This window comes from Enhydra lutris, unplaced genomic scaffold, assembly GCF_002288905.1.
Source record: "Enhydra lutris kenyoni isolate GAN:26980312 unplaced genomic scaffold, ASM228890v2 scaffoldscaffold83, whole genome shotgun sequence".
Lineage (NCBI taxonomy): Eukaryota > Metazoa > Chordata > Mammalia > Carnivora > Mustelidae > Enhydra > Enhydra lutris.
The window spans coordinates 897,320-925,152 of NW_019154167.1; the positions used below are offsets into that span (position 1 = coordinate 897,320).

The 27,833-nt window shown below is 41.3% G+C and overlaps 1 protein-coding gene across 2 annotated transcripts in view; it reads right to left on the bottom strand.

Moving 5' to 3' along the window:
• Positions 1 to 1,056: 1,056 nt before the first annotated feature.
• Positions 1,057 to 27,833, bottom strand: part of LOC111161275 (midline 2) — a 95,136-nt gene continuing 68,359 nt past the window's right edge. For both annotated transcript variants that reach the window (XM_022524860.1, XM_022524859.1), the window contains exons 4-10: positions 27,207 to 27,314; positions 25,659 to 25,807; positions 12,594 to 12,721; positions 11,483 to 11,626; positions 4,036 to 4,197; positions 2,318 to 2,525; positions 1,057 to 1,942 (exon numbers count right to left, since the gene is read on the bottom strand). In XM_022524860.1, coding sequence (XP_022380568.1) covers positions 1,540 to 1,942; positions 2,318 to 2,525; positions 4,036 to 4,197; positions 11,483 to 11,626; positions 12,594 to 12,721; positions 25,659 to 25,807; positions 27,207 to 27,314 — 1,302 coding nt within the window. In that variant the 3' untranslated portion in view covers positions 1,057 to 1,539. The remainder of the gene's footprint in view (positions 1,943 to 2,317; positions 2,526 to 4,035; positions 4,198 to 11,482; positions 11,627 to 12,593; positions 12,722 to 25,658; positions 25,808 to 27,206; positions 27,315 to 27,833) is intronic.

Below are 27,833 nucleotides of genomic sequence, written 5' to 3' on the forward strand. Positions count from 1 at the left end.
TGAACATACGTCCACCGAGGCTGTCAGAAGGAAGAGGGGAGACATTTTGGCATTGTTCCAAGGCTCCAGTCTGGTGGCTTGTAACAGCTACCGCTTTGTACAGAAATAGTATTTTCGCAACTCCCAAGAAGTAGAGTCCTCAAGGCGGACTTATCTCCTGGGAAGGAGAAAGCTCTGGTTCTGACATCCCCAGTCCCTGCAGCGGGACTGACAAAAATCACAGACCATAAAACTTGATGCCCTTCAACAACAGTGAGGAAGACTGGGATGAAAGTTACATTTGCACTTGCCACGGAAGGGTCTGATAAGCAGATGACTAGTGTAAACAAGATCGCAAGAGGAACAATTCTTTAACCTGTTTAGGCAAACAGACTGCTCTCGGGCACTCTGAAGCACTTCAGAAGTGTTTTATCTGAAAATACAAGTACATTTATATGCAAATTGTTGTTGCATCTAGAGAACTCCATTCTTACCGATTAAGTAAATAAAGTTCCTAAAGAACATCCATTATGCAACTCTTTTTTTCTTTTCTTTTTTTTAAGCCTAATTCTGGTAACTGTACGTACTTGAGAGTAATGAAACGGTATTTCTTTGGGACATTCCGTGACGGAATTTTTAACAATTCAAATGAACCTCCTCCATTAGGCAGCCTCAGTGAAACTGTGCTTCTACTTGGATCAATTTTCTATCCGGCAATAGCATCTCTTGTGCAATCTTGTCCCCCAATCTCTCCTAATCCAATTTAGAGCTCTTCCCAGCATCTATGTCATTATTGCACATGTACCTCTGTGTGTGACAGGAGGGAGAATGGGAGGGATGAGTGGAGTGGGGGAGGAAATGTTGCCTGATTTTGATGATGTTCCCTTTAGGGGACAAAAATGGATGATATAACTCATTTTCCCTTCCAGTATATTTCTCACTCAAATGAGCAAATCAAAAAATTTATTATGTATATATAATTATAAAATGAATATATAACATATATTATTTATTCATTTTATATATATATTATATATACACATACATGTTCTTTGTATAATAAATCCTCAATTGTAGGCTTTTTATCAAAAACTACATATAATATGTGATCCTTTGACTCTTCAAAATTCTACTTGGCCAAACTGGCCAGTGCTAGGAAAGGCTGACACCCCCACCCACGCACACCTTTCCGGCTGGCTAGCCCCTTGTTCAGAGCATCTTTCTACATTATTTACTTAGAATTATCCTAATTCCTCCCAATATCATTTATACTCCTAAATCACTGGGAATTTTTAATTCTCCAATGATAAGAGAGGTATTCTCTAAATTTCTCCTCCAATGGCTTGAACCCAGACTACTCAGATAATTCATTCTGAGAGACTCAATACATTAATTCAAATACAAGCATTAATGCACAGAAATTAAATCTATAGTATCTAGTTATTTTGGATGCTTCAGATGAACTTTATTTTGTATTTTGTATATTGGACACTAACTGAGGTTTAGGAGGGGAAGACCTGCTGGACTGGAGAGCCAGTGAATTATTGGCTCTCTGAAAACTTAATGGCAAGCTTTCATCCCAGAAACATAAGGGGATTCTTGAGGCCTGCAGTTGCATTCCTGCCGCTCAGGGTAATCAATAAAATCTGGGGCAGGCAAGCCAGACAGGATCATTAGGGATTTGTTCCAGATTGTGAATGTTGGACAAACTGGAAGAATGAAGGTCACATCAAAAGTATGAAGATGGAGAGAGTTAGCTGGGTCATAGAAAGATAGCATGTTGTTGTCATAATCCAGAAGGACACCCAGACGTTTCAACTGTGGGGGCACATCCACCAGCATTTCCTTGTTGTTATGTCTCACTACAAAGTTACTATTGCATCGAGAGAAGACCCATGAGGAGGCATTCTTGCCAATCCATTCATTCTTGGGCGCTGATTTGTAAGCGATACCAATTGCATACCTGTGAGACCGTGGAAAGGAGAGAGAAATAAACATGCATTAATGATCTCAGTGGTGCTAGGCACCATATGGGATATATAAGAAATCTAAAGCATGCTTTTTCCTTTACTAAATAGTTTACATTTATACCCATAATGTTAATAGCACAAGAGTTTTAGGAAGTCAGCAATTAGAGTGCTGCAGTAATTTCCAACCCCTAGCTCAGTGTATTTCCCAAGATTTTATAGTTTTGCTTTTGTAAAAGCCTGCCAATTTTTCTAGGAGTGGTTTTCCTCACATGCCTTTTAACCTTGACCTACTGGTACTATGTTCATGCTACGGAACTGAATCTCACAGGAAAAAAGGAAGAGAAAAACTACAAGTGGGATCCACTCACCAGGTGGAGGAACCCATGACCACTTCCCAGTAGTGGCAGCCACTGTCAATGAATATATTCCCTGCTGCCCCGTAGCACCCGGCGCCGCTAAACCTCTCCGGGGTATGGCTCTTCTTCAGAGAGCTTTCATCCTTCTCCATCTGCAACCCGTCATTGGAGATCTTCAACTTCTTGTGAGTCATTTTGGGATCCAGTTTAAAGGGTTGGCCTGAAAAAAAAAAAAAAAGAAAGAAAGAAAAAACAAAACGCATGGTAAAGTATTTAAGAATGCCATCCCTGTCCTCCGGGACTATTGCTACCAGGGGACTCCTCATAGGATGATCATTCTTGGGCCAGTGCAAGTTGGCTGCTATTTGGATTATATTAAGAAAGTAGGGCCTGAAGCCACCATTTTCAATAAAAGAAGACGAAGCTGCCCCCCTGGATAGGTTATCAAATTAAAAGGAGGCTCTCAGGCTCTCATGCTCTCAAATACGTTTTGTACTCTGCTTTATTTCAGTGGGTAGCTTGGGATTTGAGTAGGTCCTAGGGGAAGGAGTGTTTGAGGTGAGACAAAGTGAGGGGAACTGATGAGGTAATTGCTGGTTGGTGGCAGAACAAAAAAAAATGTAAAAAGAACTCAGTGAAGACCATCTTTCTATCCTCTTACTACGGGGATATAAATAACATATGATTAGGTACCTTCATTAGAGTGACTGATGCATCAGGAATGATCAGAGATGGAATTTGTTGTGTAGGACCATTCACAACCTAGAATTTCTTATAACCATATGATAAAACAAATGACTAAAAGCCAATTGCTGGGTGCGGCAAGAGCTGTGTTATACAAAATGGGTCTGTGACAGACGCTGTTGGCAAACATAACCCCCTTTCCCTACTTTTTTCTCTTTTCCCCACTTTCACCATAGAGGGCAGAAGAGCTAAATATTCCAGCTCCAAGCCTCTCTTGCTGCTAGGGGCGGCTAATAAGATGGAAGTAGATGGAAACAGAAGTCAGACAGGGTTGGGGACACTTCTAGAAACGTGCCAGGCTTTCTCAATAGAAGAGACAGCCATCCTATGCACTGACTCTCTCCCCCTCTTCCTATCTTAAAAAAGGAAATATGACATCTGGAGGCCGCAAGGGCCATATTGTGGCCATATGACAATAAGTCACTATGCAAAGGGAGAAGGAGCTTAGGTCTTTTACAACATCACAGAACTAGCTGTTGCACTAGCCCTAGCCCGAACTGCCTACCTTCAATTTTCGTGCTATGGGAGACAAAGAAAAAACTGTTTGTTTTAGCTACTCACAAATACTATTTGTTAAGCTGAGTTCGTTGGAAGTCTAGGAAGTCCCCTTAGGTCAGAAGCATTCCTAAAAGGTATGACTTCTCTGCGGAAGGATTCTACCAGATTATCCCAAATAGTCCTGTCTCACAAAACTGTTCCCCTAGCATGGGATGGGGTGCAGAGAAAAACCCTTTACTAACACCCTCCCCAAACACCAGCTACTACTACCTGCACTTTGCATGTATCTCTGGGTTCATGTATTTTCCAAAGGCACCAGCAAACCCTCTGCGCAAAGCATAAACTATTAAAGCTATATAAAACTATTAAAGCCCCTCTCCTCAGTGCCTCCACTATGTTGCACTTCCATGGTTCCCCGCTCAGGCTAAAGGTACTCCGTGGCACAGAGGGGAACGTGGAGCTCGCCTTTTGGAATCACCACAACGTACTATTTGTTTTTAGTCGGGTGGGTTCACTGTTCCGGCTGCCGGCCTGGTTTATGGCTTTAACAATGAAGATGTAGCGGGTCCCGCTCTGAAGTCCGTGCACTGTGTAGTGGTTCTGTTTAATGTTGGGCACAATCATCCAGCTATCCACTGAATTGTACAGGCCTGTAAGGGGGGGAAAGAAAGGACATTAACCAGCAGGTCATAGAAATAGGATGAGAAGCACACTGAAAATTCATCAAAAGCTCACCCCTCCCCCAACCTGCTACCACCAAAAAAAAAAAAAAAAAAAAAACAAAAAAAAAAAAAAAAACAAAAAACGAATTTCATTTTGTTTTCTTTTGAGTCCCAGGAGACAGAGTGAGATATCTTCTGTCTCTTTTCTCCCATGGAGCTAGGCTCATGCCAGGCTCCTTATGGCCACTCTACCAAAGTCACAGAATCATCACTATTTTATGGAGTCCCTGGATCTTGACACCCAAGGCCCAATCCTCTGACAGCTGAGCCTGGCCTGGTATGGATGGAGTGGCACTGGGCAGAGCACAGGAACATGGAATCTCAGAGCCAACAGGACACCCACACACCCTATTTCCCTCATTTTACAAATGGGAAACTAAGACTGAGAGAAAAAAAAGTGACTTGCCCAAGGCCACAGACAGATGGTGATGTGCTGAGTGTAACCCTCGTCTCTCACCCTAGTCCTGTTCTCTCCACTATGTGACAATGCATGAGGTGGACAGCAATGTGGCTTTGTCCCTGCAAGGTAGCGAAGCTGTCAGGGCTAATGGCTCATCTCTCCCACCCCCTCCCCACCCTTCCTCCCAAAACTAACTGTGCTCCGAGGTAGCATATAGGGAAGCCAAGGAGATGGCATGCAAATCAAAGCAAACATTACCATCTCCTCACTTGACACTACCCATTTTTTGCTCCTTCCCTGTTCTAATACCCATTTGAGGTTGGGTGGTCCAGGAACACATTGTGGCCTGGAACCTTCTTCCCTCCCAAGCTCAGAGATCTAGGTTTTTGCTTTTGAAACTCTTTGGATCATAAACACTGACTTAAACAGAGAAAAATGTGCATAATTAAAAACATGTATTTGGCTAACTGTGAGTAAAAGAGGGGTTGACGTTCTGGTTTGTGAATTATCAAGGCTCCTCTCTTCTGTTATCTGTTTCTCAATCAGTTTACTGCTTTTTAACCACCATTCTACCAAAGCGTGCGAAGGAATGGGCAAGGAAAAGGAGCAGTGAATGTAGTCCCTTCTATGTAGCACTCGTAAAGGATTTAGTGAGACTGAAAATTAAAAATAATCATGAGTGTTTTAGAAAAAAAATAATCATGAGTGTTTTGAAAAAGATCTGATCATGAGGGCTTTATAATGAATTTGGTAGGAAGTTGAAAAAGTCTCAAATAAAACCAGAAAAAGAAGCACAATGGAGGTCAAACAGAGATGTTCGAGAAAGAGTAACTGGTGAAGGTGCTCAGTCGTGCTCATGATAAGAGAAGAAGGATAAGGGCCAGGAATAATGTGGGAGGGCTTGGTTATCCATGTACCAATTCACAGTATGAATCATAAATTGCACTTTGAATTTTAATACAAAGAGGGAAATAAACGGTCTTCCAGATATTCTTCTAACAATACAAAACAAAAAAACTGAACTTCATAATGAAGTACTATGTAGCTATGAAAAAGAATGAAGAAGATCTCTATTAACTGATATGGAGTGATTCCCAGGGTATACTGTTAGTTGAAAAAAGCAAATTGCAGAAGAGCATGGATAGTATGCTAATTTTTTTTTGCAAGAAATAAAGGCAAATAAGAGAACAATACATATGTTTGAAGTTGGCAGGTAAAGGGATAGGGATAGGATTAAAAAAGGGATAGAGATAGGCATGGGATTAAAAAGACATGGGAAAGAAAGACACTTCTCTGAATACACCTTTTTTGTCTTGTTTTTCGTTTTGGAAACACATTGTCTTACAAATTCAGAAAAGCACAATTAAATCAATACGAATGGGAAGAGTGGGGACAAAAACTGAAGACAAGCTGAAACAAATGAACCCTACTACATTTCAGATGAAAAACAACCACACCAAAGGGAAGGGGGCAGGAGGAGGACTGAAAACAAATCCTGAACTATTGTTTGTTTCTGTCATAGTGCAGGCAAAGCGCTTCTGAAACCGTTAGATACATTACAGGATTAAGCAAATGAGCACATGTGTTGATGTCATTGGGAGCCAGGGTTCTCACTATGGAAGTTGGAACATATGAATATGGAGTGGGGGAAGGCAAGAAAGAACCTGTGGGGATGGACTGGGATTGGAGGTACTGGTATGAACTCGTGATTTCTATACGTGTGTGTGTGTGTGTGTGCGCGCACGCACACACACGTGCGCCCATATACACAAGTATATTAGGTATGTGTCTCTGTATATTATGCGTGTGCATAGGTATATGTACATGGGCATATGGGTATGTTCCTAGTACCCAGATCTTGTTCTCTAATAACATCCTCCGATTAAAACGAACCAGGATTCCTTAGAAAAATGACTGATTTCAAGGCTGGGGCAGGATAAGATCATTATGAGCCTAGAATCTTCTGTTCTGCTAGAAGTAAAGAAGTGCTCAAGAAAATGATGGGAAAATGTAAGGACCCAGGAGTCAACTTAAATGGCCCTTACTGGCTAAATCTGGACAATCTGAGCATCAAAATAAGCAAGGGCAGTGAAGAATTATAAACCACTGAAGAAAGAGAATTCACGAGTCTATACTGAGAAGTAGATAAATAAACAGATGGTGGGGCTTTTCCTTATAGTAGAATGCAGAGTGCCAACTAGTAAATGGGGGAGGGAGTGCTCATTTGGAAAATCATCATTTTGCAATCATCAGGGTAAAGACTGGAACACGCAAGAATTTTTGACTGATGCTAAAACAGGAGTGGGGTGTGATGAGTTTGATGAGGAAGCAGGACATTTTCATTGTCTCAAAGTATCACCACAGGGATTGCTTATTAGTTGCAAGAAGAAAAATAGTAACTATGTGGTGAAGAAATCCACCAATGTCTTTGACCAGCTGAATAAAATTAATGTCACCAACAAAGGGCAAGTGGACATCACATGCCTCCAGATGTGATGTCCTCAGGAGGACACAACATCTCCAATGCAGTATTCCAGCCATGAATGCATAATCTGAATATAAATTGTGAGGAAACATCAGAGGAACCCACAAATAAGGGACAGTATAATAAAGAAATAAAAGGGCATTTTTAAAAAGAGGTCAATGTCGTTAAAGACAAAGAAAGGCTGAGGAAGCGTTCTAGATTAAAGGGGACTAGGGATAATGACAATTGAATGCAATACCTGATCCTCGACTCTAACGGACAATATCGGATCCTTTATATGTTAGAAAGGGGGTTATTGGGTCAACTGTCAAAATTGGAATATGAATGGTGGGATCAGAAAAAAAGTATTAAATCTCTTCAAGTTGATAACCACACTGTCGTTATATAAGAGTTTCCTTATTAGAAAACCTACGTTGAAGAATTTAGCGGTCAGAGGTGATGATGTATGCAATTTACTCTCAAATGGTTCAGAAATAGATGGGGAATGCTAGCAAATGATAAAGGAAATGGGACAAAATATTAACAACAGATGAATCTGGGTAAAGAGTACACAGACATTCTTGTGTTACTCTTACAACTTTTCTGTGACTTTGAAACCATTTCTAAATTTTGAAAAGGCAAATATAGAATTCTCTAGGTGTCACTGAGACTTGGCGAAATAGGGTTAACGAGTGAATTCTGGTAATGGAAGTATACACCAGGCTCAAATGGGAAAGACCACAATATGGAAATCCATGAACCTGAGTGTAAATGTGTGGTGGAGAACATTTGCATGGAAATGAAAAGGAGAGGAAACAGAAGTTTTATGTTTGTGGCAGTATGTTATAGTAGGCCTGCTCAGGCAGAAGGTATGGCCAGTGCTTGCATAATGCAAAACACAAAATTGAAATAGACTAAAAATAGACAGTAATGGGGAAGACAATTGGCCAAACATCTGTTTGAATCCAGCTAACAGCATCATCGGGAACATTATTGGCTTGTGACCATTTCAAATCTTAGATGAGGTGGGGAGATAGTTACAGATGAAGAAAAGAAAAGGGAAAAGGAAAAGGAAAAGAGAGAAAGAAAGAAAAGCAAAAAGAAGAATAAGGGGAACTACTTCTCCAGACAAAATTCTAGCCCACAAGAAAGAAATTGCCAGTTAAAGAAAATGTGGAGTTTCATTATTTTAAGATTCCTCATATAAATGGTATCAGGTCCTATTTGTCCTTCTGTGTCTGGCTTATTTCACTAAGCATAATGCCCTCCAGGTTCATCCATGTTGTCACAAATAGCAGATAATTTCCTTCTTTTTTAAGGCTGAATTATATTTTATTGTATGGGCATACCATATTTTCTTTATCCATTGATCTGTTGATGGACAACTTTTTAAATGTCAATTAAATCTCAACAAAGTGGTTTAAGAAGAGAAAATGTGGAAAAACCTCAAAGGAAAGCAACTCTCAGAGCCAAGGTTCAATCAACAGTGGCAGAACAGAGGTAGGCCAGACCAATGAAAAGATTAGGCCCTTGAATTTTCATGAATATGTATTCCCAATAAAATAGTTTCATCTTTTTCAAGATTTTATTTATTTATTTACTGAGGGGGAGAGGTGGGACAAACAGATTCCCTGCTGAGGGGAGAGCCCAACATGGGACTCGATCCCAGGACCCTGAGATCATGATGTGAGCCACAGTCAAGGGTTGGAGGCTCAATCTACTGAGCCACCCAGGCGCCCCCTAAAATATTTTCATCTCATCTGCCCATTGCCAGGCAGAATTTTGCTCAGGGCTCTACCTTGTCACTGTTCTATTCCACTAGACTGGAAGATGACATCGAAGACAGGCTGGGAGGACAGAAACTGGATTTGAAAGGATTTTGGCAAGCTAGAATGTGAAGTCAAAGCTAACCAGACAAAATGGAAGAGGGATGAATTCAAGGTGTTGCATTTCAGTTTAAACAATCAAGAATTTGAAAGACCTAGGGATTTCAAGTGACTACATGCTCAGTAATCAACACTCAGTCAGTGTGACTACTGGAATAAAGAGGTTCAGGGCTAGGGTGGTCAGACCACTTTTGGAGTACTGTATTCACTTTTTTGAAAGCACGTTTTTTAAAAAATTTTATGCATTTATTATATAGAGAGAGTAAGCACAAGCGGGAGAGGGTGAGACACTCTCAGACTCCATGATGAGTGCAGAGCCCGATACAAGACTCGATCCCAGGCCCCTGAGATCATGACCTGAGCCATAACCAAGAGTCGGGTGTTTAACCAACTAAGCCACCCAGGCGCCCCTAGACAGTGCATTTCATAAAGCACTTTGACACACAGCAGTGTGTTCCTGAAAAGGATACCATGACAGTAAGGGGCCTGAAACCATCTCACATGAGGAGCAATTCAAAGAATTAAGGGTGTTTAGCCTGGAAAAGAGAAAATTTAGAAGGGACGTACATGAGAGCTACCTAAAGAGCTACCTGAAGAACTGTCATGGGAGAGATGGATCAGGTTTGTTAGTGAGGTACAAAAGGCCAGGACTAGGACTAATCAGTAGCTGTGGGTTTCATTCAAGAAACATTAGACTTGAAGTCTTACAGGCTTGTGTTCAAACCTTGACTCTATCAGTTTGTAGCTCTGTGACCTTGGGCAACTCATTTCACGTGAACCTCAGCTTCTTTATCCATAAAACAGAATTAGTATCATCTATGCCATAAGGCTAGGGAAGAAGCCATGAGGACTCAGCACGATGATCTATGTGGGAGCGTTTATAAATGACAAAGCAGAATGCACGTTATCAATTCTTATCGTCATTGTTATTTACTAGGAGGAAGGGTTAGGCCCTCCGTATGGAAGCCCTGACAATTATTTACAACAACACAACAACAGAATGAGTTATTTTGTTAGAAGTGAGCTATCACCAGAACAGGAAATGTTCCGGTAGAGGCAGGACAGTTATCCACTGGGTGTCTAGTAGAAGGGAAGAAGATTAGCCTAAAGGACTTCTAAGGTTCCTTCCAATCCGAAGGCGCTATGATCCTATCACCATTAAGAATCATCTTTTAAGTTCTTCTTTACAAAGGGCTATATATCTTTGAAAATGGAAAGCAGAGCCTTCAGATCTTTGTCGCTTGGACTTACGGCTCAGCTCCCAGCAGACCACTGCTCTACCCCTCTCAGGAAGGAGAAGCTCAGTTGCTGGCTGTAAGACTCACCAGAGCAAGGGAGAGAGAGAGAAAAGTGCAGGAAAGCACGTCAGGGAGGCCTCAGGGTTTGTGACTCCTCAAGTTGAATAAAACACCTAGGAGCACAGCTACCCAGGCCAGGTGGCTTAGGTGGGAGCTGCACGAGGCAAGTGTTTTTCGAGTGTGACCCGCAATGTCCTGTCACCTCCCCAGCCCACCATGTGGCCCAGCATGGGCACCAAACAGGAAAAGGAAGCCTATTGGGCTGGTGTCATGGGGAAAATTCCTCTCATGTGGGCCTGTGTGCGAAGTGAGACACAGATGCACACACACGTACAAAGGTAAAAGAAAATACTAATTTGCAGCTCTGCGGACTAGGGCGAGAGTCCTAGGGTGAACCTTAGGGTGGGGATCAGTTCTGGTCTTGAATCCAGTTTTAATTCTGCTTTCCAGTTCTCCCCGGCACAGGGAGGGGAACTCGCAACTGGGTCTCTTTCATCTGGCCATCGATGAGTCAAGTTTCTTATTCTGCCTGGTCTTGCTCTAATTCACAAGAAGGTGAAACCATAACATGTGAGCTCAGTGACTGCTTTTTAAACAGCTTTCATTTCATGGCCCACTGCCACATTTTTGTATTTGGTGTCATTCAGAGGAGGGGGAGAAGGGGGACAGTGACAGAGGCAGAAGGCTTATCACTACCATCGCAGACACAAATAGGTCTGGGAAAGGAAGCAGTTGTCCTCCAACGTGATGTATTTTATCATGTTAATGAAGTGGAAGAAGAGCAGAGGAGAGGGATGTTCACACACACAGAATCAGCAATGACAGTGGTGTGGCTACCCAGGAATGAATTCTGCGCTGGGTTCTGACTCAGGATGAGCAGAGTGACATGGATTAACTGAGGAAAGGCTAGGGATTACAAAAACAAATGGGAGTGGCCACCGTGACTCCCCCAGCAAGGAAATACACACCTTGCTTGTCCACCCAGCAATACGGTCTTTGCAATGCCCTGGGGGAGCTTACACTGTCTACTAGAAACACTATACTCAACAACCTAACATGTCTTACAAACACTTGCCTCGTGGCGCCCCGGCCAATCTTGAGCAGCTTACTGCTTCCTTACATTTCCTTATCTCTGGCCACAGGCCCCAACTACACCATGACTTACTGATGAAGTTAGCCTGGCCAGTGAATATGGTGTACTGAAGCTCATAGGAGCTGATGCTGAACTCATCATCTGAGATCCAGTGGACTGTAATGGTGTCGTGGGAGGCAGTACAGAGCTCCTCTCGGATAGATGGTGGGTTTGGGGCTGTAAGGAAAGGTAGAAAAGAAGGTGAGGAAGGCACACTCTCTCTGTTCTGGAATTTTAACAGTTGTCACTCTTGCTTCCTAACTCAACACCTCTTGGAGAGGAGGTTCTCTTCATCAACGAGATGCATTCGATGGAAGCCAAGTGCCGAGACCTCCAGTGGCCATGTAGTTTTCTTATTGCATGACCTTCAACCTGTTTCTTTTTATTTTAAAATAAGTTTTATCATATATTCTGGGTAGGATAGCCAAGAGCCAATTATACGAGTTCTCTTATCTGTGAAATAAGGGATGACCATTACCTGACAGATTTGTGGTAGATACTTACACTACAAAATGAGTACAAAGTGTCTGGCATAAAGTAGTTGTTCAGTAAATGACAGTTATTTTAATATGTTAACAAAAATAATGACCAATGCCAAATTATTGTACGTGTGTATTTTTCTCGGGAAGTGGCCATTCAATAATCCTGAAGGTAACAAGAATTTTTCACAGGCTAGTTGCATCCCTCATTTCCTAAAATTGTCTGCAAGCCAGACAGTTCTTACATTTTTTCATCCTAATCTGCTAGTTTCTCAAATTTCCTTAAAACCATTTGAACAGTACACGTATCCAAGCAGGACATGCTTTAATATTCCATAATTGCCACCTGAGTTCTAACCCCTTCAACAACAAGCAACAATATATTAATGATAGGCTCATAAGGAGAAATCCATCAGCAATGTCTTCTTTTTTCTTGACCTTTAGGTATGATGGTACTCCTGTCTGCCCCCATAAATATCTGACACATCATCTTTCTTTTCTGATACATGAGCTAAAGTATATTCTATCTAAAAAGAGACATGTATTATCTTAAAAGTTATAAAAGCATTTTCATTACAAATATGGTCCTTTTCTGATTACCTTAAAGTAAGAGAATACCAAAAGACAAGCATTAAAATGGAAAGGAAACCACAGTATTTTCACACCTGTTAAATAATCTAGCCCCTCCAGCAGTTTCTTTTCTCTGGAAAAATCTAAAGCAAAGTTTTCAAAGGCATCATTAAAATTGATGTCTGGAATCAGAACTTGAGAAGATGCTGTTGCCATAGCGACCCTGGGAAAGAGAAAAAGTGCATCAATATACATCAAAATCAGTTTGCAACTTTTATCCAATGTTTGATTCCTGGTTCAACAAGGCAAAAATATGTATGACTTGGGGGGCTTGATTCATTAAATGGAAAATATCATATCTGTGATTTTCCAATGGAAACCAGTTAAAATTTAATCATCAGGAACAAATTAAGAGATATACCATATTTATTCACATATGTTCACCCCACAAACACACTCCCCCATCCTGTCTTAATTTTGAGAAGTAAATACAGGATTTTTTCCCCTCTGCATCATTTTCCATCTGGCAGGCAGCATCAAAACTAGACCTCTGAAGGCTTGGTTAGAGCAGTTTGAGAGATTTTTTTTCTTCCCCTCGATTTTTTTTATGCTAATCAACAAGCCAGCACGCTGGGGCTGAGCTGAGTTCAAGCCTTCACCTAAATACTGTACTTGATTTGTTCTTTTATAACATTTTCATTTAATTTTATTACTATTTACTATGATTATATAATGCTCTGCTACTTTTACCTCCCCAGTTAGTTCTAAGCATCTCAAGAGCAGGGTTTGTATTTTGTACCTCTCATAGCTTCCATGGTCAGTAACACAGTGTTGGACACAGGGTGAATAAACAATTGTTAAATGAATAATGAATGACTAACAACAACACAGCTGCTAACATTTATTGAGCATTTAGTAGACAGAAGAGACCATGCATGCGCTTTACATACATTATTTAATTTACCTCTTGCCATAATCCTGTGTAGTATATGTTATTTCCTTTTTGTAAATGACAGTAAGATATAACATAAATAAGAAATGATACATAGAAAGCTTAAGTAACTTGCCTAAGGTCACACAACCAGTAAGGGTCAGAAAAAAAAAGAAATATAACTGAATCTATGTTCATTGGATTCTAAGCTCTATACCCTGAACCAATTTAGGTAGCTCTTTAAAAAAAAATAAGGTAAATTCTTCTGTGCTTCAGCAATTCTTAACCATGATAACACATCAGAATTCTCTTGGGCAGTTTTGACCAAAGCACACATGTTGAGGCCCTATGACAGACCTTCTGAATCACAGCCAATGAAGATCCTTGAACATGCAAATGACAGAATGGAAAAAAAAATTAATCTGGCAACAATATGCAGGTAGAATAAAGGGAAGAAGCACTGAATGTAGAAGACCAGAGAGGAAACTTCTAAGGTGAATTAGTTGTAAGGGGATGAGAAGTTAAACATTCACGCACGTACACCCAGCTACACATCTACCAACAAGAGCTCTTGGCTGTTTGTGAAAATAGAGATGACTTAGGAATAAGCTGTAGGCCAGGATAAACATATGAAAGACTGACACTATAATCTTCAGGTCTTACATAGAATGGCCAGTCTTCAGGATTCAATGAGTAAGAAGACAACAACCCCTATAGGGCAAGAGTTAAGGCAGAAAATTGGCTCATAAAATTTCTTCCTGGCCTCCCCAATCTTCTTTCTTCCATTCATCCACCCATCTGTCCATCAGTCCATCCATCCACCCATCCATCTATCCATCCATCCACCCATCCACCCATCCAATACTCACTGAGCACAAATAATGTGCCAGGCACTGTGCCAGACACACTGGAGACACACAGTTGTGGGCTTTGCCCTCACGAAATTCAGTTTGTGAAGGAGAAAGATATTAAATAGGCAATAAAAATGCCACTACAAAGGGACTGTACCATACACAAGACTCCCCTGGCAGGGACTTGGGCACTAAGGGAAATCTCCCGGGAGGAAGTTCATTTTATGCAGTGACCTACACAATGCGTAGGGGTTAGGTAAGCCGAGACTATGTGGCTCTGTGTTCTCTCTAGTCTGAAGGTTGCAGAATTAGCAAAATCACACAGGGCCTTGTGGGCCACGTTACAAGGTTTGCACTTTATCCAAAGAGCAGTGAGGGCCACTGAACCACTTTCAGCCAAGGAGTGATGCTCAAATTTATGTTTTAGGAAACATGTTCTGTCTGTACGGATGGGCTGGAAGGGGTCAAAATTGGAGGCAAAACAGATTTTAAGGTGTCTACAAATGAGCAAAAAGGAAAGTAGTGACAGGAACATAGACAAATAAAACAGAAAGCTAATTCACACAGCATGAAAACAAATAGGCAACAAATATATTTCAAAGCCCAGGACGCCTGGGTGGCTCAGTCAGTAAAGCATCTGCCTTTGGCTCAGGTCATGATCCCAGCATCCTGGGATCAGGATCCCTATTCAGCAGGGAGCCTGCTTCTCTCTCTCTCTCTCTCTCTCCCTCTCCCTCTGCCTCTCCCCGGGCTTGTGCTCTTTCTCTCTCTCACTCTCACTCACTCTCTCTCTCTCTCAAATAAATAATAAAATATTAAAAAATATATTCAAAAGCCGACTATATGAGGAATCAAATAAATGTAAATTAAAGTGAGATTGCATTGAAGATTATAAATAATGACAATTATAGGAGCTTTTTATGCCCGTATGAGATAATGTCTACATATTTTATTAGGACTGAAACTGATAACGAATTTTGGGGATAAGTTTGGCATTAAATACCAACATAGATTAAAATGCAAATATTCTTTGACATCACAGTTCTACTTCAAAAATTTATTGCTAAGGAAACAACTGAGGTGTAAGGGCATTCAACATACCATATGTACCCTAACTCTCTAACCATGGGGACAGAGCTAAGTAAATGTAATACATCAAAAGATGAAATACTACAAGGCCACTGAAAATCAGTTCAATGACAGGGACAAGTTCACGATATATTGCTAAGTTTCAAACATAGGGTATAATGAAGTATATACAGCATGACCCTCTGTTTGTGAAATATTTATTAAATCTAGGGGCGCCTGGGCAGCTGAGTCAGCTAAGCATCTGACTCTTGGTTTCAGCTCAGGTCATGATCTCACGGTCGTGGGATCGAGCCCCACCGCGGGCTCCATGCTCAATGGTGAGTCTGCTTGAGATTCCTTCTCCTTTCCCCTCTGCCCCTCTCCAGTCAGACACTGTCTTTCTCTCTCTTAAATAAATAAAAATCTTATAAAAAATAAAAATCTAAATATTGGGATACTATACTCCCAAATGTTAGCAGTGGCTGAAAGTTAAGGATGAGTAAAAATGGCACTGGGGTATATGTAAGAGTGTGTGTGTGAGTGTGTGTGTGTGTGTGTCTCTGTGTGTCTGTGTCTATGTTTAATATGTTTAAGCAAAACAACATTAGTTATCTCTCAAGGACGATATGATAAGTGTCATTTGTAAGCGGGGAAGGAATACTCTCCCAGCTGGAATTTCATTTTAACCGAGGTCTTGGCCCATAATAGATTATTACAATTATTATTGGTGGGGAAGAATTTCAGACCCTGTGAGAAACCACTGATGAAGATATTGAGGTTGGGCAGATGATTCTCAAGAGAAAAGAGAATAGCCTAAAACAGAATCATAAAGACAACAGCTTTAAAGGAATAGGTCAAAGGCGATGTGCTCCCAAAGGCAAAAAGAAACTCAGTAGGTAGGGAGAAAAGTAGAAGTGTTCACCAAAGCTAAGGGCAGAGAAATTTCAAGTACGAATCATTGTCAGTAGGAACAAAGGTTATTGAGTGATTTTTTTAAAAGATTTTGTTTATTTATTTATTTGACAGAGACATAGCAAGAGAGGGAACACAGCAGAGGGAGTAGGAGAGGGAGAAGCAGGCTCTCCTCGAAGGAGGGAGCATAATGTGGGGCTCGATCCCAGGACGCTGGGATCATGACCTGAGCGGAAGGCAGACGCTTAAGGACTGAGCCACCCAGGCGCCCCTATTGAGTGATTAAGGAAGACGAAACAGTAAGATAAAACAAAGGAACATCTATTAGATTTAGCAACAGGGTATCCATTTGGTGACCTCAGAAAGAACACTCGGAATAGTGTGGTAGTGGCAGAAGACATTTCAGAGTCTTGAAGAGTGAGTGGGGATGATTGAATAATGTGGTTTAAATTTATGTTTTATCTCTGCTCTCATGAAATACCATTGAAATGACAGTCAAAGAATAAAATGTCATAAACCCACAAAGACAAAGAGAATGGAAAAAGACATGCCAGCAAGTAAGAGATTGTCAGCAAATGTTTGGAAGCTAGAAAGGGATGCATGAGCGGTAACCAACAACAGACCAGAGAAAGCTGGGTCAGGAAGCCAACAACGTCAAGCTGATTTTGTGCCGCCGACAGTTGAAAGTTTATAGGAAGAACAGCTAGACCCCAGATCCACTCGACCAGAGACTACTCCTCCCTCGTCCTGGCAAGAGATGTGAGGTTCAGTTTCTGCAGAGCTTTGACGCTGCATCAAAAGCAGTCTTAAAACCCTCAGCCACCTTTTCTTGCTTGGTTCCCAGAATCGTGGCAGCCAGCCTAGTCCCCCTCATCCCCCATCAGAAGCAGGAGATTGGTAGATTCCTTCTAGGGGAAACTGACTGAAGAGAAAACACCTACAGAACTGACATTTGGGTCCCCTCAGTAAAAATCTGGCATTCCACCTTATCCTATAGTGACATTCACCGAGGAACAAACTGTTCCCATCCCCTCAGATCTTCCAGTCACCCTCTAGTGCGTCAATTCAAACAGGCAGCCGAAAGCTTACCAAACATGTAGGGAAAGACAGCAACTTAAACAAACGAATAGAGAAAAGGAACTTGGAGGAGACCAAAACAATGCAGAGCTTAGAAGTTTTTAAATGATCGTCCAGATCTTCAAGAAGATAAATAAATAGTTTGTATCCACAAAACAAGGACAGAATGCTAAAAAAAATAAAAGCAAAGATCAAGAAAGAGCTCTTATAAATAAAAATAAGAATGCTGAAATTAAAATTTTAATAGAAGGACTGGATAAAAACTTAAGGAAACATCTCAGATAATAGAGTAAGAAGACAGTGTCGTGAAAACTAGGAAATGAAAGATTTTAAACATCAGAGAGAAAATCTAGAATGTTCAACCTCTGACTAATTAGAGTCCTGGATAGAGAGAAGAGAGGAAATAAATGGGAGGAAATTGTTAGTGAAAAATATAAGAGAACTTCCCAGAATGAAAAGTCACTAGCCTCCAGATTGGAAAGACCTACTTAGTGCCCAACAAAAAAGAATGATAAAAGACCCATACCAAGGCATATCTTGGAAAAATTTAAGAAAAACAGGATTAAAGATAAGACCTTAAAACCGTCAAATGTTAAAATATAGGTCACATCTAAAAGATCAGGGATCAAAATAGGAGTGGGTTTCTCAGCCCAACACTAGAAGTTAGGAGACAATAGAGCCATGCTTTCAAAATTATAAGGGAAATCTATTTCCAACTTACCAAATGTGAAAATAAATTTCAAATATTTTTTAAACAAAAAGTTTTTGAAAACTTACTTCCCAAGTATTCTTTCTTGGAAGACTACGGGAAAAATTGTTCCAACAAAATTGAGAGTAAAATAGTACATGAAGGGGAAATCAGGCAGATCTTGATGATGTCTCTAATTAAGAACGCTGAGACTCTAAGAGACTAAGTTGGCTGGAGTTCACAGGGCAGAGTACCAGAGAGAAGGCTGCACAGAGAGAATTCTGGAGACCTCCGGAAGGTTCCCCTCTAAGTATTCAACAAAATGCTGATCAATACATACTGCCCAAGGCCAAGAAAAGAGCTCCCTTAAAAGATGAGAGGAAAGTGTGCGTGGGCGGCTCAGTTGGTGGAATGTCTGCCTTAAGCTCAGGTCATGACCCCAGGGCCCTGGGATCAAGCCCCACGCCAGGCTCCCTGCTCAGCAGTGGAGTCTGCTTCTTGCTTTTCCCTCTCCCTTTGGCCCTCTCCCACTGCATGTGCTCTCGCTCTCTTTCAAATCAATAAATTTTAAAAAGTTTTTTAAAAAAGGTTGAGAGGGAAAAAATCCCTGGTCTTCACAAAGGGCCAGGAATAGAGTCTGTTCCCAAAAGCCAGACTGGAAAATCTCATGATGCATGGAGCACCTCGGAGAGTACTCAGAAATGTCTTGCCTCGCTAGTACAGAAAATGTGACTCAGACTAAACACTGCTCTGATTCCACCTAACAAGTCTTAAAAACAAGACCCAAAAGGATCAAGTTATTTTCAAGAAACTTAACTATGTCCTAGAACAAAGCTTAAGAATATTTATAGAAATACAAAAATATACAGCATCCAATAAGATAAATTTCATTATGTCTGACATCCAGAAAAAAAAAAAAGATCAGATATGCAAAGAAGGAAAAAAACACAACCCATAATGAGGAGAAAAAGCAATCAATTAAAACTGACCCAGAACTGACACAGATGTCAGAATTAGACATTCTGACAATCATAACTGTATTCCATGCTCTGTCCATGTTTTGATTTTAATTTTCTTTTGAGTATAGTTGACACACAATGTTACATGAGTTTGAGGTATACAACACAATGATTCCACAAGTCTGTATATTATGCTCTGCTCACCACATGTGTAGCTACCATCTGCCACCATTCAACCCGATTACACTATCATTGACTATATTCCCTATACTGTATCTATTATTCCCACGACTTATTCATTCCATATCTGGAAGCCTGTATTTCCCTCTGCCCATCACCCACCCACTTGCCCTTGGCAACCATCAGTGTGTTCTCCATATTTGTAGGTCTGATTCTGCTTTTTGTTTGTTCATTTGTTTTGGTTTTGTTCGTTTTGTTTTGTTTTAGATTCCATATGAGTGAAATCATACAGTATTTGTCTTTCTCAGTCTGCCTTATTTCACTTTGCAAAGTCCGTCCATGGTGTTGCAAATGCAAGATCACATCCTTTTTTATGGCTGTGTAATATTCGTGTGTGTGTGTGTGTGTGTGTGTGTGTGTGTGTGTGTGACATCTTCTTTATCCATTCATCTATCAGTGGACATGTAGGTTTCTTGGCTATTATAAATAATGCAATAAAAATAGGGGTACATACATCTTTTTTGAATTAGTGTTGTGTGCCATATATTCAAAAGCTAGAGGAAAGGCTAAATATGTTTAAATAGAAATATGGATATTATAGAAATAACTAAGCTGAACTTCTAGAGATGAAAACTACAATGTCTGAGATGAAAAATACACTGGAGAGATTAATGGCAGAGTAGGCATTACAGAAGAAAAGGTTAGTGAATGCCAAGATATATTAGAAACTATCAAAATGAGGGGCAGGTGAGTGATTCAGTCTATTAAGCATCTGCCTTTGGCTCAGATCATGATCTCTGAGTCCCGGGATCAAGCTCGGGGTCAGGCTCCCTGCTCAGCAGGGAGTCTGCTTCTCCCTCTGCCCCTCCCGCCCCTCTTTCTCTCTCTCTCTCAAATAAAGACTGTAGTCAGAGATACAGAAGGACACTACATAATTCTTAAAGAGACTATCCACCAAGATGATCTAACAATTGTAAATATCTATGCCCCCAATATGGGAGCAGCCAATTACATAAGAAAACTGTTAATCAAGATAAAGAGTCATATTGATATGAATACATTAATAGTAGGAGAACTTAACATGCCTCTCTCAGAAATAGACAGATCATCGAAGCAGAAAATCAATAAAGAAACAAGAGCATTGAATGACACATTGGACCAGATGGACCTCATAGATATATACAGAACATTCTACCCTAAAACAACAGAATACTCATTCTTCTCAAGTGCACATGGAACCTTCTCCAGAATAGACCACATACTGGGTCACAAATCAGGACTCAACTGATACCAAAAGACTGAGATTATTCCCTGCATATTCTCAGATCACAATGCTTTGAAACTGGAGCTCAATCACAAGGAAAAGTTCAGAAGGAACTCAAACACCTGGAAGCTAAAGACCACCTTGATTAAGAATGCTTGGATCAACCAGGAGATCAAAGAAGAACTGAAACAATTCATGGAAACCAATGAGAATGAAGACACTTCGGTCCAAAACCTATGGGATACAGCAAAGGCGGTCCTAAGGGGGAAATACATAGCCATCCAAGCCTCCATCAAAAAAAATTGAAAAATCCAGAATACACCAGCTGTCTCTACACCTTAAAGAACTGGAGAATCAACAACAAATCAAACCAACTCCACACATAAGAAGGGAAATAATCAAGATTAGAGCAGAGATCAATAAGGTAGAAACCAGAGATACAGTAGAACGTATCAATGAAACTAGAAGCTGGTTTTTTAAAAGAATCAATAAGATCGATAAACCATTGGCCACACTAATCCAAAAGAAAAGAGAGAAAGCCCAAATTCATAAAATTATGAATGAAAAGGGAGAGATCACAACTAACACCAAGTAAGTAGAAACAATCATCAGAAGTTATTATCAACAGTTATATGCCAATAAACTAAGCAACCCAGATGAAATGGATGCATTCCTGAAAAACTATAAACTCCCAAGATTGAACCAGGAAGAAATTGACAACCTGAATAGACCGATATCTAGTAACGAGATTGAAGCAGTGATCAAAAACCTCCCAAAAAAAACAAGAGCCCAGGACCTGATGGATTCCCTGGGGAATTCTACCAAACTTTCAAAGAAGAAATAACACCGATTCTCCTGAAGCTGTTTCAAAAAATTGAAGCAGAAGGAAAACTTCCAGACTCTTTCTATGAAGCCAGCATTACCCTGATCCCCAAACCAGGCAAAGACCCTACCAAAAAGGAGAATTTCAGACCAATATCACTGATGAATATGGATGCTAAGATTCTCAACAAGATCCTAGCAAACAGGATCCAACAGCACATTAAAAAGATTATCCACCATGACCAGGTGGGATTCCTCCCTGGGCTACAAGGATGGTTCAACATTCGCGAATCAATCAATGTGATAGAACAAATTAATAAGAGAAGAGAGAAGAACCACATGGTCCTCTCAATTGATGCAGAAAAAGCATTTGACAAAATCCAGCATCCGTTCCTGATTAAAACGCTTCAAAGTATAGGGATAGAGGGAACATTCCTGAACTTCATAAAATCTATCTATGAAAGACCCACAGCAAATATCATCCTCAATGGGAAAAAGTTTGCAGCCTTCCCGTTGAGATCAGGAACACGACAAGGATGCCCACTCTCACCACTCTTGTTCAACATAGTATTAGAAGTCCTAGCAACAGCAATCAGACAACAAAGAGAAATAAAAGGTATCCAAATTGGCAATGAAGAAGTCAAACTCTCTCTCTTCGCAGATGACATGATTCTTTATATGGAAAGCCCAAAAGACTCCACCCCGAAACTACTAGAACTCATACAACAATTCAGCAACGTGGCAGGAAATAAATAAAATCTTTTAAAAAAAGAAAAGAATATTATGGCTCCATCAGGAAGGATGAATACCCAACTTTTCATCAACATGGAAGGGACTGGAGGAGATTATGCTGAGTGAAATAAGTGAAGCAGAGAGAGTCAATTATCATATGGTTTCACTTACTTGTGGAGCATAAGAAATAACACAGAGGACATTGGGATTTGGAGAGGAGAAGTGAGTTGGGAGAAATCGGAGGGGGGGACGAACCATGAGAGACTGTGGACTCTGAGAAACAAACTGAGGGTTTTGGAGGGGAGGAAGGTGGGGGGTTGAGTGAGCCTGGTGGTAGGTATTAAGGAGGGCACGTATTGCATGGGGCACTGGGTGTGGTGCATAAATGAGTCTTGGAACATTGAAAAAAATTAAAATTTAAAAAACATAACATTTTATGTGTCAATTATATCTCATAAAGATAATTTTTTAAAAAAAGAAAAAAAAAAGAAACTACCGAAATGAAACACAGAGAGAAAAAATAGCTAAAAAAGGAACAGAGCATCGGTGAGTTGAGACAAACTTCAATGAGCCTAACATACATGTAATGTTAGGCTCTGCATAAGAAGGGAAGGGGGTGGCGTAAAGAATACTCAAGGGGGTGGGTGGCTCAGTCAATTAAGCATCCAACTCTTGGTTTCAGCTCAGATCAGGATTTCAGGGTGGTGAGATCAAGCTCCGCATCAGGCTCGGTGCTCAGTGCACAGTCTGCTTGAGATTCTCTCCCTCCCTCTGCCCCTCACCCTGCATGCGTGCTCTCTCTCTCTCTCTCTCTCTCTCTCTCTCAAATAAAGAAAAAAATCTTCTAAAAACTATTTGAGGAAATGATGGCTGAAAAATTTCCAGGTTTGCAGAAGTCAATTGTTAATGTCTAAAATGGGGGGGGATAGCAATATAAGGATGTTATTTAGAAATGTAAAGGCCATGCCAACAGAAATACTTAACAGAGCTGAAACTTCTTGGCTTTGCTGGGAAGGTGTATACTGTGGCACTAAACTCCCTAGGTTTGATTTCTGCCTCTATCCTTTACTAGTTGGGTCATGTTAGGCAAGTCACATAACCTCTCTGAGCCTCATTCTCTCACTTGTAAAATGGGGATAATAATAGCATCTATCTCATAAGGGTTTTTTTTGTGAGGATTAAATGTGTTAACACTTGCAGGGGCTTAGACTAATGCTCAACACAGAATCAATGCTCAATATTGTTCTTATTGGAGAACAGAAATCAGCAGTGAGGAGATTGCTCTTTCTTGCAATATGACTATTAGTAATATTTGATATTTTAAACTATGCACAAGTATTACTTTAATATAAATAACTTCTAATGTTGAAGAAGAGTAAGTCAGAGGTGAGGACATGGCACTGTCTTTGAAAAAGTTTGCTATGCAGGAAAGAGATGGATACAGCAATAGCTAGAGGGGGTATAAGGGAAGAGAAAGTTGTGGGTGTTCTATTTTTTAGATAGGAGAGACATGAGTGGGTTTAAAGGTGGATATGAAGTCAACTAGAGAAATGGAAAAACTGAAGCTATGGGAAAAAAGGGAAGCATGTGGCCAAAACACAAATAATACAATATAATCAAAAGGGAGGGGTGCCTAGGTGGCTCAGTCAGTTAATCGTCAGACTCTTGATTTCAGCAGGTCTTGATCTCAGGATTGTGAGTTCAAGCCCCACCTTGGGCTCCACACCGGGCATGGAGCCTACTTAAAAAAACAAAAAAGGGAGTGGGGAGGCAAAAGTCATGGATGTGGATGTAGATATGCCCAGCAGTTTGGTTTGAGAAGCTGAGAACTTTGTCCTTTGTCCTTTCATACCTGCCACTCTTTAAAATAGGATGTGAAGTCATTTGCTGAGCATGAGGGGGAAGGTGGCAGGGTTGGAATTTTTGAGTTGAATACAGAACACTTGAAATAGTCATTAGGCAGACAAAGCAAAAAGAAAGCTGATCAAGGCGACACAGAAGGATTTCGGGGCCCCAGTGAGATTAGAAGCCATAAATGTGTGGTGTGATAATATCAACCTCTTTGGTTATGTGGTTTTCTCTAGCTGGGTTCTGCAACTCAAATACAGACATGGAAAATGTGGGAAGAGGGGGACCTGGGTGGCTCAGCCAGTTAAGCATCTGTCTTCAGCTTAGGTCATGATTCCCGGGTCCTGGGATTGAGTCCTGCATTGAGCTCCCTGCTCAGTGGGAAGCCCCTCTCCTCCCTGCTCATGCTCTCTCTCACTATCTGTGTCTCCCAAATAAATAAATAAAATATTTTTAAAAAGAAAACAGAAAGAGCTGGGCTGGTTCAGGGTTGGGGATTCGATCAGGTTGGTGTGATAAAAAGACCAGGGAAGTGGGTACATTGCAACAAGAGTGAGCAGCTGACGTGAGAAATCACAGAGCCTCAACAGACCAAAGAAAGAAGTAAAGACAGTAGGTAGCTGATAGGTAGCAGTCGGGTCTTAGGGATCCTGATGAAGTTCAAGAATAGAGACTCTGGAAGAAAACCAATCAACTTTAAGTACAGAGGTTGTAGCTAGAACACAGGGTGGGTGTTAATTTATGATTTCAGTGTAATTCTGACTGGTGGAAAGGTTCAGCATGGGAGCCATGGAAGCAGGTAGATGAAGGGGAGCAGAGGTGAGGGTCACTGGAGGAGGGGATGGCAAGGAGCCCATTAGATGGGGTCAGCCATGTGGAAGCCAGGGTCACCCGGAATGATGGCAGAAGCAGTAAGAAGGAATACTGTGTACGTGGAGCCAAAGCCTTAGTAAATGAGAGACAGAGAAGGAGGCCAAATTTGCCTAATACGTTTCTGTAGCCCCTTAAAGCCTCGGTGACTCTACTGAGCAATGTTCCACTTTAGACTAAGGATTCTTTGCACATGGTATATAGATGGCCTTCGAAGGACCCATGAGTCCTCTGGAATCACATGCAAAATTCTACGTGTATATATCTAACATGCATTCCCCCCTTAGGAGAGGGCTCAGGACATTCATCACATTTTCAAGGGGATGACTGATTAAAAACAAAAGCCTAAGAATTACTGCTCTATCCATCTGTGTGAGAGATAACTAAATGAAAGGAATAAAAATTGCACAAAGACTCAGAGAGGGCACACACCTATCCCTGTGGCCAAAAGTCTCTCTGCCCCTATGCTAACACCAACCTAGACCTAACACCAACTCCAACACATTGGGACACCTGGGTGGCTCAGTCAGTTGGGCATCTGCCTTTGGCTCAGGTCATGATCCCAGGGTCCTGGAATCGAGCTCTGCATGGGCTCCCTGCTCAGCGGGGAGTCTGCTTCCCCCCCTGCCTCTTCCCCTGCCTGTGTTCCCTCCCCCCCTCTCTCTGACAAGGAGATAAAATCTTAAAAAAAAAAAAAAGAGAACTCCAACACTGAGTGGGCAGCAGAGAGCTGGGGCAGAGCCCTAGCTAGTTCCCTAGTTCCCTAGGGAATGTGGCTGGCTGTGCACTGGAAGAAGGGGTGAAGCTACCCAGAGGCTACCACTAAGGCTTTAGTAAAAGTATCTGGTAAGATCTTCGGGCAGCAGCTGCTATGTAGGTGCCCAAACAGAATTCAGTGACTTCCAGCTGCACCCTTTTCCTAAGAGCAGGCCTAGAGAAAAGAAGAGAAGGAGCTCACCTCTCGGCAATATTTTTTGCAGACTGGAGAAACCGGGCCTGGTCATTTTCTTTCAGGATATGTTCAGCCTGGTTGATGAGGACTGTTGAGCGCTCAAGACACTGGCGGCAATTAGCAACCTGCTGTGCCAACTTTCTCAGTTTCATAACCTTAAAGGAATGAGCAGAAGAAAAATGAGCTTCAACATCCAGGGCTTAATTAAAAACGATAAAACAACACGAAGAAGATCTGCTGCAGCGATGCTAAAAATAAGGCCTATTAATATCCCACGGTTCCTGTACTAACCACTCACCTTCTCACCCCACCGTCTATGTCTTGCCAGCCCCTCCTCCCACCTACAGCCCGCTTACTTAGGCTGCAACACACTCAGTCATACACTCTCGGTCATCTGCCTCCTCTTTTTCATGGACAAAAATGTTAATTTTTCTGATTAGAACAAGAGTGCATGCTCACAGTTGAGTATTTAGAAAATAAAAAGTATCAAAGGAAGCCCTGCCATCCAGGGATCTCCATCGACCCATTTTATGGTCGATATAGTTTCACAGCTGTGTTTAATAAAAAGTACTTCCTTGTTCTTTATGGCACTCTACCTTCCAAAGAATATCTTTCTCTCCGTATTATGAGCACCTGCGCATTCACAGATCTGTGTTCTCAGGAATTTCAGTTCCTGCGTTGGCTGGAACCACCCAGCATGGCACAAAGTATTGATCATCACCTCAGACTCTCATAATCCTCACACTGTATATCCGGCATGAGCTTATAATCACTATGCTGACCGGCAGACCAATATGCCTACAACCATATGGATGCATGGAGGCTCACACCTGTCCTTGACCCTGCTTCTTCAGTTCCTAGGCTAAAAACCTGGAAGTCTTCTCTTTCCCTTCATCTTTTACAGTGGAGCAGTCGAGGATTCCCATCATTTCCTTTCTAGTAATTCCTGTTCTGTCCTTTCCTTCCACTTGTGCTGACATTTCCCCCGTGTAGGTCTTCATCGACTCTTATCAAGAATCATTCCATAAGCCTCTTAGATTGCTTCCCCGACTTCAGTGTCATCCTGTTCGGATCCACCCTGGTTACTTCTGCCATATCGATCACTCTCTCCCTTCCTAAGAAACTAGGATGGCTTCCCAATGCCTTTGCGGATAAGCCCAAAATCCTTGTAATAGCACGCATGGTCCTTCCATAATTCTGGCCCACATTTCTACCATCGCTTTTTTTCTTTTTGGATTGACCTATAACATACCTACAGTAAAGCACCCACGTCTGGGTGGACAACTCAATGACTTTTTTTTTTTTTTTTGCATATACATACACCCATGTAACCATCAACCGGGTCAAGGTATAGAGCATTTCCAATACCCCAAAACTCATCATTTTTACCAGGTTTATAGCACTATAACATCGCTTCTTCTTTGCCTCCCTCCCTCTAACCCCATTTCTTCTTACTTTCATGATCCAAGTTCAAACTGGAATCATCGGGATGAAACTCTGACATTTGTAAAGTCAACTCTGCCTTGGCCTCACCGAAGAAGCTCCATGCTTTACCTTTGTCTCTTTGATTTTGACAGCGATCATTTGCTTCCTCTGCTGGATGATCTCTACCAGCTCATCACATTCTTCCATGAGTTTTGCCTCATGCATAGCAGTATTCACCTGCCAAGAAAGTCCAGAATATTACACAGTGATTGCTGCCTTTGTCCCTTGCTGGTTCTCAAAGGTTCAGATTGCCGCTAAGCATGCAGAACTTCTTCCATACCTCCCTCATAAGATCCACTCCTAGAAGAAGGGTAGAGATGATGATATTAATGATGCAAGGGCATTGAAGCACCACAGACAGGAAGCTCTCCGGCCTCTGGTAGATCATGATGGTTAATGGAAGGCTGGGCAGAAGGACAGATGAGATGGGGGCATGTTATTCCCACTGTACAATTCCCTTTACTCCAGCACCCTTTCCTCCTGTTGTTCTTTTGAAAAGAGGGTAAGGAGAATTAAGTATGTCAGGAAAAGAGGATCCCTCTCCACAGGCACAACAATATTAAGGTAACATTACAACAATCTATTTCTACCATCCTAAAAACGAAATGTTTTCAATTTTCCTTGTTCCCGTCTCATCCTAAAACATACAAATGCACAGCCATGAGTTCAGAGTAAATATACGCATGTGTATTTCGT